Here is a 21,498-nt window from a genome sequence, read left to right as displayed (position 1 = left end):
TCTGCGTTTGATACAAGTAGACTCCTGTTGGCCAGGAATACCTTTCTTGCCAGTGTCAGCGATATAGTCCGATAATTCTCTGTGTCTGTTCGACGACCTATCTGAATACGGAAATGACCTGCTTTTCTTTGCAATCGCTAATAATGCTTCGACTCTCCGTCGACCTATGGTCCACTGCTGCGAGAAAACGAGCTTGTTGTTTCGCATATTGTACTGTGTGTAGAATCTTGCTGCTATCCCATCATATTTGGTTGCTTTTCTTCCGTCGAGAGGTTCCATTTGATTTTATATCCCGTACTCACTAATTTCGGTATGTCATTCTGAAGTCCCTTGTCGATGTAAAGGAGGAACCGCAGCACGATCTTCCCCAGTGAACCAGTTTTGGTAAAAGAATTTAGTATTTTTTCACTATGTCATCCCTTGTTCCCACGTCGTTCCGGGATTTTGATCCAGACACAAAGTTCACATTTAAGTAAACGCCTATTCATAAACAAGAGCGAAACAAAGAAATAAAAGCTACTAATTGGCATTAAATAAAACAAAATCGGAAAGTCGATAACAGACCGACAGACGATGGCAGAATGCAGTCAACAATAGTGAATTAATAATACAAAAACGATTGAATGTTTCTGCTCGGAACTGAATGCGCTGGAAATCAGATGCTGTTTTCATTCGGTTGCTCCCACAGAACTTTTGCCGCATTTTTTTATCCACATTACATTCTATTTTTCTCCTACATGCTGTCCGTGGGACAAGAACATTCAAAAGCAGCAATGCGAGGAGAGAGTACCTAAGCATTGAGTATTCCACCAGATGGTTTCAGAGCGTGGTAATGTGCCTGTTATAGGTGACTATATCGTGTTGTGGTACCGTGTAGACAGCTGGGAATCACGCACTAAGCGTGGTGCGAAGCTATACAGTGTTTCCAGAATGAGATTTTCACTCTGCAGCGGAGTGTGCGCTGATATGAAACTTTCTGGCAGATTAAAACTGTATGCCGGACCGAGACTCTAACTCGGGACTTTTACCTTTCGCGGGCAAGTGCTCTACCGCTGAGCTACCCAAGCACGACTCACGCTCCGTCGTCACAGCTTTACTTCCGCCAGTACTTCGTCTCCTACCTTCCAAACCTTACAGAAGCTCTTCTGCGAACCTTGCAGAACTAGCACTCCTGAAAGAAACGATATTGCGGAGACATGCACTTGCCCGCGAAAGGCAAAGGTCTCGAGTTCGAGTCTCGGTCAGGCACACGGTTTTAATCTGACAGGAAGTTTCACATCAGTGCAGAGTGAAAATCTCATTCTGGAAACATCCCCCAGGCTGTCGCTAAGCCGTGTCTGTGCAATATCCTTTCTTTCAGGAGTGCTAGTTCTGCAAGGTTCACAGAAGAGCTTCTATGAAGTTTGGAAGGTAGGAGACGAGGTACTGGCGGAAGTAAGGCTGTGAGGAGGGGTCGTGAGTCGTGCTTGGATGGATCAATGCCGGCACGGCAGTTCAACGTGTTCCGTCAGAGGGTTAGTTGCCCACTGAAATAAAAAAAAACTGAGTTAATAGAACGACGATGAACATGAACAAGCATCATGGGAAGTCGGCCCCGAACAAATAGAACGAACAATCACGAACAAAATGCGATTTACAAGAAAAGCGTGTTCGGTAAGAGGGTTAGTTGCCCTATGTACACTACTGGCCATTAAAATTGCTACACCACGAAGATGACGTGCTACAGGCAGGAAGAAGGTGCTGTGATATGCAAATGATTAGCTTTTCAGAACATTCACACAAGGTTGGCGCCGGTGGCGACACCTACAACGTGCTGACAAGAGGAAAGTTTCCAACCCATTTCTCATACGCAAACAGCAGTTGACAGGAGTTTCCTGGTGAAACGTTGTTGTGATGTCTCATGTAAGGAGGAGAAATGCGTACCATCACATTTCCAACTTTGATAAAGGTCGGATTGTAGCCTATCCGAATGCGGTTTATCGTATCGCGACATTGCTGCTCACGGTGGTCGAGAGCCAATGACTGTTAGCAGGATATGGAATCGGTGGGTTCAGGAGGGTAATACGGAACGCCGTGCTGGATCCCAACGGCCTCGTATCACTAGCAGTCGAGATGACAGGCATCTTATTCGCATGGCTGTAACGGGTCGTGCAGCCACGTCTCGATCCCTAAGTCAACAGATAGGGACGTGTGCAGGACAACCATTTGCACGAACAGTTCGACGACGTTTGCAGCAGCATGGACTATCAGCTCAAAGACCATGGCTGCGGTTACCATTGACGCTGCATCACAGACAGGAGCGCGTGCGATGGTGTACTCAACGACGAACCTGGGCGCACGAATGGCAAAACGTCATTATTTCTGATGAATCCAGGTTCTGTTTACAGCATCATGACGATCGCATCCGTGTTTGGCGACATCGCATTGAACGCACATTGTAAGCGTGTATTTGTCATCGCCATACTGGCGTATCACCCGGCGTGATGGTATGGGATGCCACTGGTTACACGTCTCGGTCATCTCTTCTTCACATTGACGGCACTTTGAACAGTGGACGTTACATTTCAGATGTGTTACGACCTGGGGCTCTACCCTTCATTCGATCCCTGCGAAACCCTACATTTCAGTAGGATAATGTACGACCTCATGTTGCAGGTCCTGTATGGGCCTTTCTGCATACAGGAAATGTCCGACTGATGCCCTGGCCAGCACATTTTCCAGATTTCTCACCAACTGAAAATGTCTTGACAATGGTGGCCGAGCAACTGGCTTGTCACAATACGCCAGTCACTATTCTTGATGAACTGTGGTATCGTGTTGCATCTGCATGGGCCGCTGTACCTGCACACGCCATCCAAGCTCTGTTTGACTCAATGCTCAGGCGTATCAAGGCCGTTAATACGGGCAGAGGTGGTTGTTCTGGGTACTGATTTCTGAGGATCTATGCACCCAAATTGCGTGAAAATGTAATCACATGTCAGTTCTAGTTGAACCCTTACGGCCTGAGTGCATGCACTAATTAGGGGTAGAGTGTCATAAAGCCAAGATGGCACACAACTATTGAAAATGGTCCTTGACATTCGTGATACTGGTATTAGGACGGAATTAACGTCCGAGCTGGTCCCACAAGGCTCTAGGGATTGATGGCCACGGGACTACCTCCACATTACGCAATCGGTTCATAAGGATAGTAGCCATGCGATGACGAGCACTGTCCTGTTGAAAAATGGCACGACAAAAATATCGATGAGATTTAACACATGAGGACGTAGGATGTCAGTGACGTATCGTTGTGTACTGCAATTCCCACAGTCAATACCAGTCGTGGCTTGAAGTCATACCCGATGCTGCCGATAATTCTTCAGGGTTGTATGGCTGTGGTTCAGTAGAACTCTTCTATCCCTGACGTTTCGTCCAAAGCTATGTTTGACATCTTCAGAGGTGCTAGGTCTTGCCGACTGACGAGTTGGACGTCGAAGAACGGTCTAAATACCGTGGAAAGTGGGCGTGGTCTGGATTTCACGTGATAGCAGAGATAATCCTTGTCAAGGATAAAATGTAACTATCGATCATAGTACGTCAAAGATAAAAATTTCTCATCGATTCTGCAGCGCCACTATCCATATGTCGCTGAATTTCATAGCGTCTTCTTTTCTGATAAAATTTTCCCCATGTTTACATATTTTGCTGGCTTCTCTATAGAGCCGTGAATAGTAGTTCGTCATAGTACAAAAAACTTCAGTTTCCGAACATTTCACTACGTAATCTCCCGGCCGAAGGGCATGTTCCTCCACGGCTGACTTGTCTGTGTTCCATAGTCGGCAAAGACTTTTATGTTCCTTCAACCGTGTATTCACACTTCCCTTTGCAGTTCCAATGTAGACCATACGGCTCTATAGAGAAGGCAGCGAAATATGTAAACATGGGGAAAATTTTATCAGAAAAGAAGAGGCTATGAAACTCAGCGACATATGGATAGTAGCGCTGCAGAATCGATGAGAAGTTTTTATCTTTGACGTACTATGATCGATAGTTATATTTTATCCTTGACACGGTTTATCTCTGCTATCACGTGAAATCCAGACCACGCCCACTTTCCACGGTATTTAGACCGTTCTTCGACGTCCGACTCGTCATCTGGCAAGAGTCAGCACAACCAGAAGCACCTCCGAAGATGGCCAACGTAACTTGGGACTAATCGTCAGGGATAGAAGAGTTCCATGGTCCACGGCCATACGACCCGGAAGAATTCTCGGCAGCTGAAACATCCGGTCGTGGAAGCCTTCATTGTACGACCATACCCGATGGCTCGCCACACCACGATGCCAGAATTAACACCGCTGTGCCTCTCCAAAATGTCGGACCGGAACGTTAAGTGCGGTGGGCTAATTAATGCTTCTCGAGAGGAGTAGGATATGTGCCGGCACCGGCTTCAACCCTGTCCCTTCCCTTCATCCATAACACAAACCCAACAGTACACTGTACAGGCAATTATCACACTCATCAAAAATGTTCAAGTGTGTGTGAAATCTTATGGCACTTAACTGCTAAGGTCATCAGTCCCTAAGCTTACACCCACGCGCACACGCACACACGCGCACACGCACACGCACACGCACACGCACACGCACACGCACACGCACACGCACACGCACACGCACACGCACACGCACACGCACACGCACACGCACACGCACACGCACGCCCGAGGGAGGACTCGAACCTCCTCCGGTATTTTATTTTATAACCAGGACTTTAGTAATTTATAATAAATTTAGAGTGTCATCACAAGTCAGCGTGCGTCACAATGGTTGTCCCTTCTGCTAGTCAGTAATTCGAGAGATGGTAAAACTACACTACTGGACATTAAAATTGCCACAACAAGAACAAATGCAGATGATAAACGGGTATCCATTTGACAAATATATTATACTAGAACTGACATGTTATTACATTTTCACGCAATTTGGGTGCATAGATCCTGAGAAATCAGTACCCAGAACAACCTCTTCTGGCCACAATAACGACCTTGATAAGCCTGGGCATTGAATCAGAGTTTGGATGGCGTGTACAGGTACAGCTGCCCGTGCAGCTTCAACACGATACCACAGTTCATCAAGAGCAGTGACTGGCGTATTGTGACGAGCCAGTTGCTCGGCCACCATTGACCAGACGTTTTCAATTGGCGAGAGATCTGGAGAACGTGCTGGCCAGGGCAGGAGTCGAACATTTTCTGTATCCTGAAAGGCCCGCACAGGGCCTGCAACATGCGGTCGAACATTATCCTGCTGAAATGTAGGGTTTCGCAGGGATCGAATGAAGGGTAGAGCCCCAGGTCGTAACACATGCGAAATGTAGCGTCCTCTGTTCAAAGTGCCGTCAATGCGAACAAGAGGTCACCGAGACGTGTAACCATTGGCAACCCATACCATCACGCCAGGTGATACGCCAGTATGGCGATGACGAATACACGCTTCCAATGTGCGTTCATCGCGATGTCGCCAAACACGGATGCGACCATCATGACGCTGTAAACAGAACCTGGATTCATCAGAAAAAATGACGTTTTGCCATTCGTGCACCCACGTTCGTCGCTGAGTACACAATCGCAGGCGCTCCTGTCTGTGATGCAGCGTCAAGGATAACTGCAGCCATGATCTCCGAGCTGATAGTCCATGCTGCTGCAAACGTCGTCTAACTGTTCGTGCAGATGGTGGTTGTCTTGCAAACGTCCCCATCTGTTGACTCAGGGATCGAGACGTGGCTGCACGATCCGTTACAGCCATGCGGATAAGATGCCTGTCATCTCGACTGCTAGTGATACGAGGCCGTTGGGACGGCGTTCCGTATTACCCTCCTGACCCCACCGATTCCCTATTCTGCTAACAGTCATTGGATCTCGGCCATTGTGAGCAGCAATGTCGCGATATGATAATCCGCAATCGCGATAAGCTACAATCCGACCTTTTTCAAAGCCGGAAACGAGATGGTACGCATTTCTCCTCCTTACACGACGCATCACAACAGTGTTTCACCAGGCAACGCCGGTCAACTGCTGTCTGTGTATGAGAAGTCGGTTGGAAACTTTTCTCATGTCAGCACGTTGTAGGTGTCGCCACCGGCGCCAACCTTGTGTGAATGCTCTGAAAAGCTGATCATTTGCATATCACTGCATCTTCTTCCTGTCGGTTAAATTTCGCGTCTGTAGCACGCCATCTTCGTAGTGTAGCAATTTTAATGACCAGTAATGTATTTAACAGTGGTTACCCTAATCTTCCCAGTTAGTGAAAACATGAGTAAGGGCGCCCTGGTCATCTGATCATTTTCGGTGTATACTCGGGCTAAGTACGTTGTGGTCCAAATCTTTTACTTGACGTTGTAAATAGAACTAAGAATGTTGAGTTAATTTGTTGGTTAATCACATGTTCCATAGATCATTTGAACAATCCTTCTTTCGAAATGCCAGCCGCTGTGGCCGTGCGGTTCTAGGCGCTGCAGTCCGGAACCGTGGGACTGCTACGGTCGCAGGTTCGAATCCTGCTTCGGGCATGGATGTCTGTGATGTTCTTAGGTTAGTTAGGTTCAAGTAGTTCTAAGTTCTAGGGGACTGATGACCTAAGATGTTAAGCCCCATAGTGCTCAGAGCTATTTGAACCATTTTTTTCTTTCGAAATTATATGGAACGAGTCAGTTTAAAGGACATGTATGATTAGCGTAAAATCATAATATCTAATACAATCAGGTGAAATGGATAAAATAATAATTTTTAAGATGATTTTTTTTGACTGAATATAATTTCAGCCTTCATTTAATGATCCATAAACCGTATAGGCTACACTTCAATTTCATCATGTCTTAGCAACTCGATAAAATTAGCAATTCTTTTTTAATGCGTCCAACAATGCGCTTAAATACACCGATATTCACTATACATCTTTCTATCACAAAGCTTCACACAGTCGTGAATAAAATTTAATAATGAATTACATACATTAAATTTAATTCAAAAGAATGCTTATCCCGTCAGAGAAGTCATTGCCTGATGAGCGTCTGTCTCGTCGAGGCGCATTGCCTCTTATGTCCGTCGCGCTACCTCACTAGCTAAATAAGCTCCGACCCATCTCTTGCATGCTTAATTCCCTACATTTCAACATAAGAACGTACAGTTCGTAACACTCAGAATTTGTAAAATAACCGTGTATGATACATTACATTAGTATTAACATTAATGAATACACATTATTTTAATCTTTCATATAGAACTAGACTTACAACGATTTTTTCCTGGCTACTAGGTCCTAAGTAGATATTCGTCAGTGGAATAAAAGGAAATGTCCATGAGAAATGATTATAAGTTACATTTAAAACTTGCTTTGCTGAAGAGGTTTTATGTTATTCTGCAAATGACCAAAATTTTTGTTTCTGCTTATTGAACTCCTTTCTGAACCACATAAAATTTTAATAATGGGTGATAATGGTCATTTTTCACTTCAGCGTTGTAGGTATGGACATCAATGATCTTCTCAAATTGTTATGGATTATTTACGGCGAATTTCTTTACCGAATGTATTTATTGTGACAACTCAGTTAAAATGCCTCCCTCTTTGAAGAGGTATCTACATGACGTCTCTATGTGAACACCACATATTATTCTTATTGCTTGATTCTGTGCAATCAATAATTTCTAAGTGATAAGTTACCCTAGAAAATCATTCCATAACACATTATTTAATGAAAATATGAGAAACATGTCAGGAGGTTGACTCGTTTGTTTGCTAGATTGACAACTGTGGGAAGAGCAAAACTAGCTGAACTTGTTTGAGAAGCTCACTCATATGCTTCTTCCAGGACTGCGAACACCCAAAAATTTGGAGCATTCTACCCTATTTACTAACTCCTGCGCATGTGCTACATCAGTTGTCGATATGACTATTTGTTTTACGAAACTGAATATAGCGGTTTTTTTTAATTTAGGAAGAGTCCAGTTGCTGAGAAGCGCTTTATAATTATTTGAAAAATATCATTCACCATGTCTTCGTTGCTTTCTCTCTAATGGGATTTATTATAACATTAATATCGTCTGCAGAAAGTACCATTCTTGCTTGTTGAATGTTAAGTGGAAGGTCATTCACATGTAGAAGGAATATGAAGGTACACAAAATTGAGCTCTGCCGGACTTCCTTTTTTATTTCTCACCAGTCATTAATATTTTCTACACTTCTGACGTTGTTTGAATTACTCAGCATAACATTCTGCATTCCGTTTCCTAAGTACGATTCAAGTCAAGTGTGTAAACCCAACAGTTCCATAAAACTTTAGTTTTCCTAAGAGAGTAACATGATCTACACAATCAAATGCCTTCGAAAGATCACAAAAAATACCAAATGGTGGTATTTCATTTTTTAAGGCTGGTACTAATTGATAAGTGAATGTACAAATAGCATTTCCAGTCAAGGACCCTTCTGGAATCCAAACTGTGATATGCTGTACTGTTTCCACTTACGTGTGAGACTGCTCTTGAGCACATTACTTTTTCGAATACTTTGGAGAAAGATTTCAGTAAGAAATTGGAAAATAATTGTTTAAATCTGTCTTGTCACCTTTCCTATGAAAAGATTGAACAATTGCATATTTTAAACTGTCTGGGAAAAAAATCCTGCGCCAGTTATTCCTTGCGTATACCACTAAGAACATTACTTATTTTGGAACACCTTTTAAGAAATCTGAAATTCCATGAACAACACATGAGCTGTTTTTTTAGAATTTTTGCAGTTCTAGGAGGGATATTGGTGCTACTTCTAGTTACTTAGTTTTGTGTTGTGACATTTTTAACACATTTTCTTGCTTTTTCAACTGAATTTTTTATCTACGTCTCTACTTCGTAAATCACCCTACTATGCGTGGGTGAGTGTACTTCGTTTATCACTTTCATCTTTCCTGTTCAAATCGAATAGCGAATGGAGCGAAGGAAGCCTCGGTGTGAGCTCGAATCTCTCTAATCTTACCTTCAAAGTCTTGTCACGGTATAAACGTAGGAGGAAGCTATGTATTGGCTGACTCTTCTAGCAAACCACACCGTGATGCATAACGCTTCTCGGAGTGCCTGCCACTGGAACTTAATGAGCGTTTCCGAGACGTTTTGTGATTTACCAAATGAACCAGTAACGAAGCGAACAGCTGTTTGGATCTTCTCTATCTCGCCTATCAGTCTGGTAAGGGTCCCAAACTAACGAACAATACTCAAGTATCGGTCAAACGAGAGTTTTGTAAGCTGACTCCCTCGTGGGTGCGATACGTCTACAGGGTGTTACAAAAAGGTACGGCCAAACTTTCAGGAAACATTCCTCACACACAAATAAATAAAATATGTTATGTGGACATGTGTCCGGAAACGCTTAATTACCATGTTAGAGCTCATTTTAGTTTCGTCAGTATGTACTGTACTTCCTCGATTCACCGCCAGCTGGCCCAATTGAAGGAAGGTAATGTTGACCTCGGTGCTTGTGTTGACATGCGACTCATTGCTCTACAGTACTAGCATCAAGCACATCAGTACGTAGCATCAACAAGTTAGTGTTCATCACGAACGTGGTTTTGCAATCAGTGCAATGTTTACAAATACGGAGTTGGTAGATGCCCATTTGATGTATGGATTAGCACGGGGCAATAGCCGTGGCGCGGTACGTTTGTATCAAGACATTTCCAGAACGAAGGTGTCCCGACAGGAAGACTTACGAAGCAATTGATCGGTGTCTTAGGGAGCACGGAACATTCCAGCCTATGACTCGCGACTGGGGAAGACCTAGAACGACGAGGACACCTGTAATGGACGAGGCAATTCTTCGTGCAGTTGACGACAACCCTAATGTCGGCGTCAGAGAAGTTGTTGCTGTACAAGGTAACGTTGACCACGTCACTGTACGGAGAGTGTTACGGGAGAACCAGTTGTTTTCGTACCATGTACAGCGTGTTCAGGCACTATCAGCATCTGATTGGCCTTCACGGGTACACTTCTGCGAATGGTTCATCCAACAATGTGTCAATCCTCATTTCAGTGCAGATGTTCTCTTTACATGTCAGGCTTCATTCCGACGTGATCAAGTTGTAAATTTTCACAATGAACATGTGTGGGCTGACGAGAATCAGCACGCAATTGTGCAATCACGTCATCAACACAGATTTTCTGTGAACGTTTGGGCAGGCATTATTGGTGATGTCTCGATCGATCCCCATGTTCTTCCACCTAAGCTCAATGGAGCACGTTATCATGATTTCATACGGGATACTCTACCTGTGCTGCTAGAACATGTGCCTTTACAAGTACGGCGCAACATGTGGTTCAAACACGATGGAGCTCGTGCACATTTCAGTCGAAGTGTTTGTACGCTTCTCAACAACAGATTCGGTGACCGATTGATTGGTAGAAGCGGACCAATTCCATGGCCTCCACGCTCTCCTGACCTCAACCCTCTTGACTTTCATTTATGGGGGCATTTGAAAGCTCTTTTCTACGCAACCCCGGTACCAAATGTAGAGACTTTTCGTGCTCGTATTGTGGACGGCTGTGATACAATACGCCATTCTCCAGGGCTGCATCAGCGCATCAGGGATTCCATGCGACGGAGGGTGGATGCACTTATCCTCGATAACGGAAGACATTTTGAACATTTCCTGTAACAAAGTGTTTGAAGTCACGCTGGTAAGTTCTTTTGCTGTGTGTTTCCATTCCATGATTAATGTGATTTGAAGAGAAGTAATAAAATGAGCTCTAACATGGAAAGTAAGCGTTTCCGGACATGTCCACATAACATATTTTCTTTCTTTGTGTGTGAGGAATGTTTCCTGAAAGTTTGGCCGTACCTTTTCGTAACACCCTGCATACGTACACGGTACTCCGCAAGCAAATGCTGCCGAAGGGTCCTTCTTGCACCACTAACTGATCACCACTACCCTAATCCACAAGCGAATGGCATGTGGGAAGAAAGAATGTCGGTAAGCCTCTGTATTAGTTCTAATTTCTCGAATTTTCTCGTCATAGTCAGTTCGCGAGATGTGTGTGGGAGGAAGTAACATGTTGTCCGTTTTTCCCAGGAAAGTCTTCTCTCGAAATTTCAGTAGAAAGGCTCTCCGTAATGCACAACGCCTCCTTGTAGCGTCTGCCGCTGGAGCTTGTTGAACATCTTTGTAAGACTCTAGCGCCCGCTGCACGATCCCGTGACGAAATGCGACGCTCTTCTTTGAATATTCTCTATCTCTACTGTCAGTCCTACCTGTTAAGTACCCCATATTGATGAACAAAACTCAAGAATGTGTAGAACAAGAGCTCCATAAGCCACTTCTTTCGTGGATCAATTAAATGTCCTCAAGATTCTTCCTATAAATCTGTCTGGCATCTGCTTTTCCTACTATTTGTTTTATGTGGTCATTTCACTACAGGTTGCTCTTGATATTTTACACTTCCAAAGGAATGTTCCAATGAATCTAGCATCTGTCTAGCTTCAAATCGCTTCATGCTCATGCACCCAGCTCTTTCATAAAATGGGTCTTTCCACCTATGAAGCTATGAAGTGTGTGTTGTGAACATTAATGGTGCTATAACACTTTCTTGGGGTACGCCAGAAGTTATTTATACGTCTGAAGATTTTTGTCGGTTAAGAATGCCATATTGTGTTACAAGGGACGCTCCAATCCAATCACAAAGCTAGTGTGAAATCCCTTACGCACGCATTTTGTTCATTCGGTGAAAATTTCGTTGTTCATTAAGAGCTGAAGAATCTATAACAACAGGCAGTGCCTAAATTAGCGAAAAGGTGTGGTGACTTTGCCTCCACGTGGGAGTAAAATATGGAAGGAGAGATAAACGTTTTAAAAAATAAGAACGTATTGCTGACGAGGGGTCCTGTAATTCATCAATGCTGCGAACCCAGCACGATCTCAGATCGCTACTGCGTTTCTATACAGGGTGTTCCATTGATCGTCACCGGGCCAAATATCTCACGAAATAAGCGTCAAACGAAAAAAACTACAAAGAACGAAACTTGTCTAGCTTGAAGGGGAAAACCAGGTAGCGCTATGATTGGCCCGCTAGATGGCGGTGCCATAGGTCAAACGGATATCAATAGCGTTTTTTAAATAGGAACTCCCATTTTTATTACATTTTCGTGTAGTACGTAAAGAAATATGAATGTTTTAGTTGGACCACTTTTTTCGCTTTGTGATAGATGGAGCTGTAATAGTCACAAACGTATAAGTACGTGGTATCACGTAACATTCCGCCAGTGCGGACGGTATTTGCTTTGTGATACATTACCCGTGTTAAAATGGTCCGGAAAAGGTCTATATCGTGTTGATGTATGGCTATTGTGATCAAAATGTGTCCGGACCGTTCGCCGGATAGTTACGTTATTTAAGGAAACAGGAAGTGTTCAGCCACATGTGAAACGTCAACCACGACCTGCAACAAATGATGATGCCCAAGTAGGTGTTTTAGCTGGTGTCACGGCTAATCCACACATCAGTAGCAGACAAATTGCGCTAGAATCGTGAATCTCAAAAACGTCGGTGTTGAGAATGCTACATCAACATCGATTGCTCCCGTACCATATTTCTATGCACCAGGAATTGCATGGCGACGACTTTGAACGTCGTGTACTGTTCTGGCACTGGGCACAAGAGAAATTATGGAACGATGACAGATTTTTTGCACGCGTTCTATTTAGCGACGAAGCGTCATTCGCCAACAGCGGTAACATAAACCGGCATAATATGCACTATTGGGCAACGGAAAATCCACGATGGCTGCGACAAATGGAACATCAGCGACCTTGGCGGGTTAATATCTCTCGCTGCGTTTTTCTGTCTGTGTGTGAAGGCTAATTTCAGGAACTGCTATACTGACTTAGGTACGGTTTTCACTAATAACCGGTGGTTATAGTTAAAGAGCAGCTACACACGAAGGTCCAGTGTGGGCTGTAATTATGGTAGCGCAACTTGGTAGATATGCTAATGCATTAATGCGGAAACGATTTGCGTTGGAAAACAAATTAGTTTCTGCTGTAGCAACCAACTGCAAATATGGAACTGCACGGTTTATGTATGTCGGTATGACTCCAGTCTGTCATTTCACAAGCCATAACGTGAGTGAACAGAATAGCTACCGAGAAGAAAGACCGTGCGCTGTTAGTGAAACTGTTTAATGTGAACAGCAGCGTTACAGTGCAGCACTGAGGGAGTATTGCCGACAAAGGCTTGAGGGGAGGGGGGGGGGGGGGGCACGATGTCATTTAACGAATTAAAGACGGTAATAATGAAATTCTAAACCACGAGTGAGGTTGGTGTTGCACCTGAAGGAAGAAGGCGCCCTTTCCTGGCGGCAGTTACAGATGACGCTGCTGTTGCTGCATGTCACCATGTAGCATGTGCCCCAGGTTATGCTAGTGCTCCTGGACTGTCTCGGGTATTGCCGCCGGCCGCGGTGGCCGAGTGGTTCTAGGCGCTTATGTCCGGAACCGCGCTGCTGCTATGGTCGCAGGTTCGAATCCTGCCTCGGGTATGAATGTGTGTGATGTCCTTAGGTTAGTTAGGTTCAAGTAGCTCTAAGTTCTACGGGACTGATGACCTCAGATGTTAAGTCCCATAGTGCTCAGAGCCATTTATTGTCTATTGCGTGCTCAACACTACTGAAGGTTTTGTGGTCGAGTTTAACCAGTATGCGTACAAGATCCAGATGGTGCAGCACCTGAAACCTCATGATTCGCAGCAACGTTCTGGATTTACTGTTCGGTTTCTGGCACGGATCAAAACTGGTGACATGTGGCCGGGCAATATTCTGTGCAGTAACGAGGCGCAATTTACACTAGAAGGTGCGTTGAATACAGAGAACAGCCGAATTTGGGGTGTTGCACCCGAAAAGCCATTGCATTCGCCTTATGTGACTGTGTGGTGTGCACTCACCATCACCTTAATTCTCAGCCCATTCTTTTTCAAGAGAATACTCCGAGAGGGCCTATTGCGTGTACCGTCACGTCTGCACGTTTAGGGACCTCCATATACAGCACGTGATTTCTGCTTTGAAAGAGCATAGCTGTTTGCAAACCACCGACTTCTTACAAGATGGGGCAACACCTCATGTTGCTCGTCGAGGGAAAGATAGGTTGAATGCAATCTTCCTTGAACGTGTTGTCTCCAAAGGTTTCCAAGAAGCATGACCTGCAAGATTGTAAAGTTGATGCAGTAAGTTGTTCTGAAAGCAGTGCTGATATTCAAGATAATAAAAGCGGGTTAAAAGCTGTGAGCTATATGGGGAAGTTATCCTTGCATTACTGAGCAATTGTTTCACCAGGTATCCAGGTCTAGTTTACCAAATTGCCAACCAGGCTAACATTAATTATAATGTTTTAATAGTCATCTTACGAAAACCGGTGATATATATATATATAAGAATTTAAATAAAAAGAAATAAATCAGTTTATATTTGGACATTTATTTTAACATTGATCATTGTTCCGTTAAAATTTCAGCATATTAAACTTGATTCATAACTAAACTGGTGCCTTATTTAGAATTGTGAAAATGTGAGTTTGTAAACTTACGGAACACATCAAATATGGAGCCAAGATTGGGAGACTGCATACAACACTGCATTCATAAAATAACACACGAAGAACATTGAAACATATGCAAGAGGAAATTAACCACAACCATCCAATTCAATTTTCACCCAAAGAAGTTACGGTCGTAGCGCAATCCTGTCCGTGATGAAATTACCACACACTGGTATACTGAATTCATACTAATTGTCTGTGAAATCTTCTCGAAAAGAATAGCTTAGGGCTACTTTGATGATTACACCACATGCTTAACGTGGTCAACTTGGTTTACACAAAGAGTAATTCCACAATAATTTTGATAATTAAAATAAATTACATCGAAACGCAGTTTACAAAAGAAAAACCTTCAACTGGTTACTATCGTCTTACTATTAACCTGATGGGTCAAACTACTGTGTAAGCACGTGGTACTGGTCTCACAAAGTACACCCCACGTGGGTTGAACATAAAGAAAAGTTGCTGTATTGAATAATATTGTCAAGACGAGACGTTATAATCTCACGCACATTCGCATTTAAGATTGATGCTCTTAGAGTTACGGATCATCAACACGTGGTTCCACTTTACTCACAAAGTAGTGACAAAGCAAACTACTGGAACATATTCTGAACTTCACCCTCGAATTGCACTGTGTTGCAATTTAAGATAACATAAGATATTTTAGATCTAAACCTGAAACAAACGTGGTTAAATTTTCAGTTAGGCTGAATTTACGAAATCCATTGTCCTACGGACTTAGCAGAGACGCGCTTAGCCGGAGATCTTATCACTTCAGACGCTCGCCACGGACAGACTGGCGTGGCCCCCAACCGAGGGTGCCTCACAAATACAAACGGAAGTAACCAGAGAGGCAGCTTCCTATACCAACATGACAAGGGACAGACAGGACCATACTAAGAATAGAAACCTCTTTGCTTCTAGAAAGCGTAGCTACCTGTTCCGACGTTGGTCCTACTGTTCTCTAGAAGACAGGCTTGTCTGCTATCATCAAGCATGCAACTAGAAATACATTTGCTCATTCATCCTTTCACACAGAAAGGAAGGGGAATGACAGTATCTTATCATATACACTATATAAAAGAAAGCGCATATAGGTTCCATACGAGACTGTGTGAAATGAATTACATATAAATTGAGTTTTAAAGTGTAGCAGTGTGACAGATCGTTCTTGTTTATGTGTAAAAGTAACACGTTCCACTGCTCAGTCTCCTCCCAGATAGAGTCAGAAACACTACAGTAAATTTAGAAGTGAAATCTATGCCGTAAATGACAGATTTAAGAAATTAACATGAAAGGAATCCAACAGAGACCTTTCAAGATCATCACCTGATCCGCATCCCTGTGACTTTGTCTCTGGGTCGTCTAAAGGATCGCCTTTACCAGGGACCCCTTAGGTCCCTACCAGATATGAAGGCCGGTATACAAGAAGACGTTGCTCATATTTCACCGGAACTGCTGCGAGCAACAGGTGATCACGCCGTTTTATGGATGCAGCATGTCGTCGATGTCGCTGCTGCTCATATTGAACAAAATGTGTAAGTGGCTGTTAATAGTAAAGTCAACATTATGCATTCAAAATCATTTTAATTGAATCAACTGTGGGTTCTTGGTGAAACATTGTAAATTAAGTAAGAATACACTATTTTTGCCTTGTTTCACAATTCTATTATTGTCATTGCACTACCGAGATTTTGGGTTATGCGCCAATTATCAAGCACATTACTGATTCTCAAAGATGATAATGCCCAGATAAACATGATAAGGCAAAGACAGTCGTCTCAACTTTTTAATGTATCGAGCCATGGCTTAATGTAAAATTACTTCAGTGACCAATTTTAACAAATTATATATGGAATTACACAATTCAGCAATTACACTAAAATGACTAAACATACCTGGGAATAAAACTATGCATTAGCAAATAACTTCTGGACTGATGCCCAAAGTTTTACTTCTATCCTGTAGTTGCGATATCATCTAAAAGTAGTGAATAATTGAATTGAATTTGATCTTTTAATAACAGGTGTGGGGATGTAGATATCTGTTTTTTTTTATTCCTAAAATTTCTAACTGCTTGAGTTTAGGCCCCTTTTCCTGTGTAAGACTTATATATTTATTATGTATTTGTGATTGTTAAGGCAATGTTCCGCAAAGGCTGAATCAGGCTTGACTGATGCGTAACTTTATTCCCAGGTATTTTTAGTCATGTTAGTGTAGTTGCTGAATTGTGTAATTCCATATGTAATTTGTTAAAAATGGTCACTGAAGTAATTTTACATTAAGCCATGGCTCGCTACATTAAAAAGTTGAGACGACTGTCTTTGCCTTATCATGTTTATCTGGGCATTATCTTTGGAAATCATTAATGTACTTGAAAATGGGCTTATAACCCGAAAACTAGGTTGTGGAGTAACAATAGTACAATTTGTGAAACAAGGCAAGAAATAGTGTTTCTTTAGTAAATCAACATTGTGCTTTTCTCACTTGTTTCACAATTTTATGCCCACATCACGTTCCTAATCCTTTACATATCGAAACATTTATATACGCCTTTCTTCCTTTCTCAGCGCCAGCTTGCACCTGTGGTCAAAATGGGACTATTTTGCTCCGGTGTACCTCGGTTCCGCATTAACGTATTAGCATACCTACCAAGTTTCTCAGCCATAAGATAATTACAGCTCACACTGGACCTCTGTCTGTAGCTGCACCCGGTATAGTGTGTTTCATCAGGAGCGTGTGTGCATACTACCACTACGCCACACAATTCATCCCGCCGTAGATGCTTACACCCAAATCTCCAGATGACATTTTGGAAAAAAACGACATTTTGTCTATGGAATACGTGATTGATTCTCTTGTAAAAATTTTCTGTTTATTTATAGACACAATCACATGTTTATGACACAGTCATAACCGGTTTCGGTCAAACAATGACCATCCTCAGATACTAAAGGCGGCATACACTCAACAGATTCATGCGTTGCCAAACAGGAACGACAACGCGTGAACCTGATTTCAGTGTATGCCGCCTTTAGCATCTGAAGACGATCACTGTATGGCCGAAACCGGTTATGACTGTCATAAACATGCGATTGTGTCTACAAATAAACAAAAAATTTTTGCTGCAGAGGTCAGACACTCAGATCGGTACCAGACGTTGTGTATCGATAGAGTATCAACCAAAACTCCGATTTAGTTCGTGTTATATGCTGTCGTCCAACAGAACGGGGGTAAACGTCAATTATAAGCAACGCCAGAACTACCGAGCATAGGAAAAGCAGAACTGTGAGAAGCTAATATGGATAGCTTCCGTGTGGAAGCTGGTAGAACGTTAGATAATCGTACCAAGGGTCCTTAATTATGTTAATTTTTTACTGTATTATGCGTTTTATGGAGCTATTAACACTTCCGCACGTGTGACGTAATTGTTTATTTTAATGTATCGATTGTTTATGTTTCTTCTGTGGAACTACTGTAACGGGACTTTGAATTTCGCCGCTCTACACTCGTTCCCTCAGATATAAATTAAACCGTCGCAGCCGTATGAGCGCTCGACGGCAGAGAAAATATATAAGAAAATGAAGGTACTAAAATAGTAACTCTTTTTGTTTTCTACCCGCTTTTGTCTTTGAGAGAGGAAGCTTAACTTATTTATTAGCTAGTCTTGGTCGGATTAAGACGAAAAAACTTATTAATGTGCAGACGTATTGTGGAAGTTTGTATGAAATTTGGAGGATGGAAGCAGCAACGTAAAATACATTGCATTTAATATCAATACGGTTTTTGTATACATTAGTAATTCCTAGACAATGAAATTATTGCAAGATTTCTGAGCAGCTACGACTTTTCACGCAGAAATGAAGCAGGAGATTTTTTGAGAACAAGACCTGGACGCCGCACGAGATAAGACATGTTAACATGGTAAAGGATGAACTCTTATCTACGCCATTTCCCCCTGTTAATCACATTTTATTCTCTGTTCTCTTTCAAATAATTTTTGTAGTGGAAATTGGTTTGACTTTTGCTCAGAAACGCCACAAGGACCACCCCCAACAATAGCTTTTCCGAATTACGAAGTCCGATAAATTTTCTGTAATACGACGTCCGATTTGCATTTCATTCTTTCCCTTTTTCACGGTCATTAACGATTTTAAAAACCCCTTTTTATTCATCATTTCTTCCCACATTTTCAACCTTTTCTTTTCTTCTCTTTTTCTTTTTTATTAACCACTACACTACAAATGCACTAGCTGCTTCATCAGGAGTGGTGTCTGTTCTATCGCACATGTCCGACAGAATACCACACCTATCTATACAAATGCACTATAAATGATTGCTACTTTCAACTAACGAAGCGAAAGCAGACAACCAAAAGAACACTATTGCAAATTCCGAAAAGTCCTTTTACATGTCAGGAAAATGTTCTCCCATTTAACAGTTCCACTCGTAAACAGTTAAAAAATTATTATTAGCTGGGTTTGAACGCAGGGCCTTTCGTACGACCACCTCAACTCAGTTACGCGAGACTTCAAATAATCGCTGACAGATACGCATTCCCTGTGCCCTTTAGTTCTGGTGTTACTTTTAATTACCGTTCACGCATGTTGTACTGGAGGACAGAATGTAGCACGAACTAAATCTATGTTTTGCATGGTACTCTATAGACATACGACGTCTCGTACCGATCTGAGTGAGATCTAGGTGTTTCCCGTGCAAAGGCGGAGAACGTCGCTAGTTTTTAATTAAACACACGAACGACATCATAGTTCAAGGAATACACGAGTGGCTCGTGTTGTTGACTAGGCAAGTCGACGCGCAGCTGGTCGCTTACCTGCGTGCCTGCCGCTTGACGTTCCCATGTCGCACCGCTGCTGCCCGCGCACCAACTGACGTCCTACGCCATACGGCAACGAGCCGTCTGTGACGTTATGTGGACACGTGGATCGGGCCGGCGCAGTACGTGCTTCAGTTAGCTGCTACGAGCGCTTACCGCACCTGCAGGGGCTAGCGTAGTGCAATGCTGGATCAGCAATATGCAATCGAATCGGTTTATTGGAAAAGGAGTCGTGTCCATTCTTTTACAACCACCCTCCGTAATCCTCGACGGTCTCTGTCCGTCCTTACAAGGACTTTGTGTCGTCTGACGTCACCAACAGTTGACTTGCGCGGCTTAGAAGTGAACTTCATAAAAATATGATTGCTGTTACTTATTAATTTTAGTGTCACTTTCAACATAGGCATTCGTAAGCTTTGAACATAAGAATTCGACTGCGAGAATGTGTTGAAAAATCTGACTCCGAGAAAGTAACCTGATAGTGCCTAGCTGGTTTCCTGTCTGTTTAAGCATTGTAAAGGCAAGCATACTGTTTGAATTCAACACTGTGAATCAGTAAACTTTGAAACTGATAGATGGGCCCTGAAGAAATTGTCTAATTTTGGCTTACGTGTCGCACAACGGAAACGAAAGTGACAATTCTCTTGTCTTGAAAGCGCGTCGGATTTTCTGAGCTACAACTGAGTTGCGCTTCGTGCATTGCACTTTTTTTTAAGGCATAGCGTACTTTTATTCATAACAAATCTGGTTGGTTGGTTGGATGCGAACTTGGACTTGGGATAAATTATAATGCCAAATGTAATTAGAGCTGTGATTACAAAAATTCTGTATCGAAAAATTCTCTCTTTCTTTGCTTCACAGTTCTTGAGTGGACAAACGTAAGTAGTCTTTTAACATCAAATGACATCTTCGGTGACTTACAGTCGACAGCCACGCCCCCAAGGAAGCGTTTCCTGGGTTATAGGTTAATTATTTACACAGAACATGATTTGATTAATGTTAGAAAAGGGTTGCATCAGTTTTATTAGAATAAAGTAACGTAACTTAAATTAAATTGAAATTATAATCATACATTATGAGCTAAAATACTCAAGTCAAATATCAGATATCGCAGATTATATCCTCCATAAAAATCGGCAAGAATTACTCCACAGGTAGAGCTCCATCTGCACCACCAACAGAACAGGCTCTGCTAACGGTATACTACGCCTTCCACATCGCTGGCAATGGTTTCTACACAACGGTGGTGACTATTTTGAAGGACACTAACAGGTGCAAACATGTAATCCTTTTGTAGCGCTTCCGAATAAACAGTTACCACTACTTAAGTTCCAACCCTCGCATATCTCAGTTGCTAAGACAATTGCTCGTGAAAGTAAAAGTTCAGGTTTCGAGTCCCACACCAGCAAACTGTTATAATCTGTCAGTATGTCACAGAGTGAAATATTCGTTATATCACGAGTAATTTGGAATGGATGAACTTGCTCGCATAGCGTAAAGCACAGTGTGCCAGTATGCGAGTCAGAGAGCTAATGTAGACCCATATCGAATCTGCACGGCGGATTAACGACCGTGGACTGGTATATCGGCCAGGCCAAGTGTGTTTTTTTTACGGGGTTTCCCGCGCTCGTTTAGGTAAAGGTTGGGCTGGTCCCAACTGTACGCCTCAGAGAATACGATACGCAAACAGTTAAAATACGATCACACACAAAACAACGTTTACACCTACGACTCACAGACAGTAGTGCACGCACAATTCCCTCTCTCAGGTTATCTTCACCACTATTACGTCAAGAATGGCCTCCGACCACATTAAACAATAGCATTCAATTTACCAAATCCTTCAAAGGCAGACCCCGTACTGGACTGGGTATATACCATAATTTGTAATAGACGGCACTCTGTCCAGTGGGAACGGTGGCTGATACGTACAGAGTGGTCCAAAAAAAATGTATCGACTGTTTAAAAGTCCATAACTGGCCAAGTAATTGACGGAGTTGTCTCATCTTTGGTAGTGTAATAGTTTGTAGTTCCGGCAATCGCCACACAAGCGTT

The 21,498-nt window shown here is 42.8% G+C and overlaps 1 protein-coding gene across 2 annotated transcripts in view; it reads right to left on the bottom strand.

Moving 5' to 3' along the window:
* Positions 1 to 19,492, bottom strand: part of LOC126272953 (uncharacterized) — a 960,200-nt gene extending 940,708 nt beyond the window's left edge. For both annotated transcript variants that reach the window (XM_049976256.1, XM_049976259.1), the window contains exon 1: positions 19,441 to 19,492. In XM_049976256.1, the coding sequence (XP_049832213.1) occupies positions 19,441 to 19,468 (28 nt within the window). In that variant the 5' untranslated portion in view covers positions 19,469 to 19,492. The remainder of the gene's footprint in view (positions 1 to 19,440) is intronic.
* Positions 19,493 to 21,498: the final 2,006 nt, after the last annotated feature.

Source organism: Schistocerca gregaria, chromosome 5, assembly GCF_023897955.1.
Source record: "Schistocerca gregaria isolate iqSchGreg1 chromosome 5, iqSchGreg1.2, whole genome shotgun sequence".
Taxonomy (NCBI): domain Eukaryota; kingdom Metazoa; phylum Arthropoda; class Insecta; order Orthoptera; family Acrididae; genus Schistocerca; species Schistocerca gregaria.
This window is presented reverse-complemented; position numbering and strand designations above follow the sequence as displayed.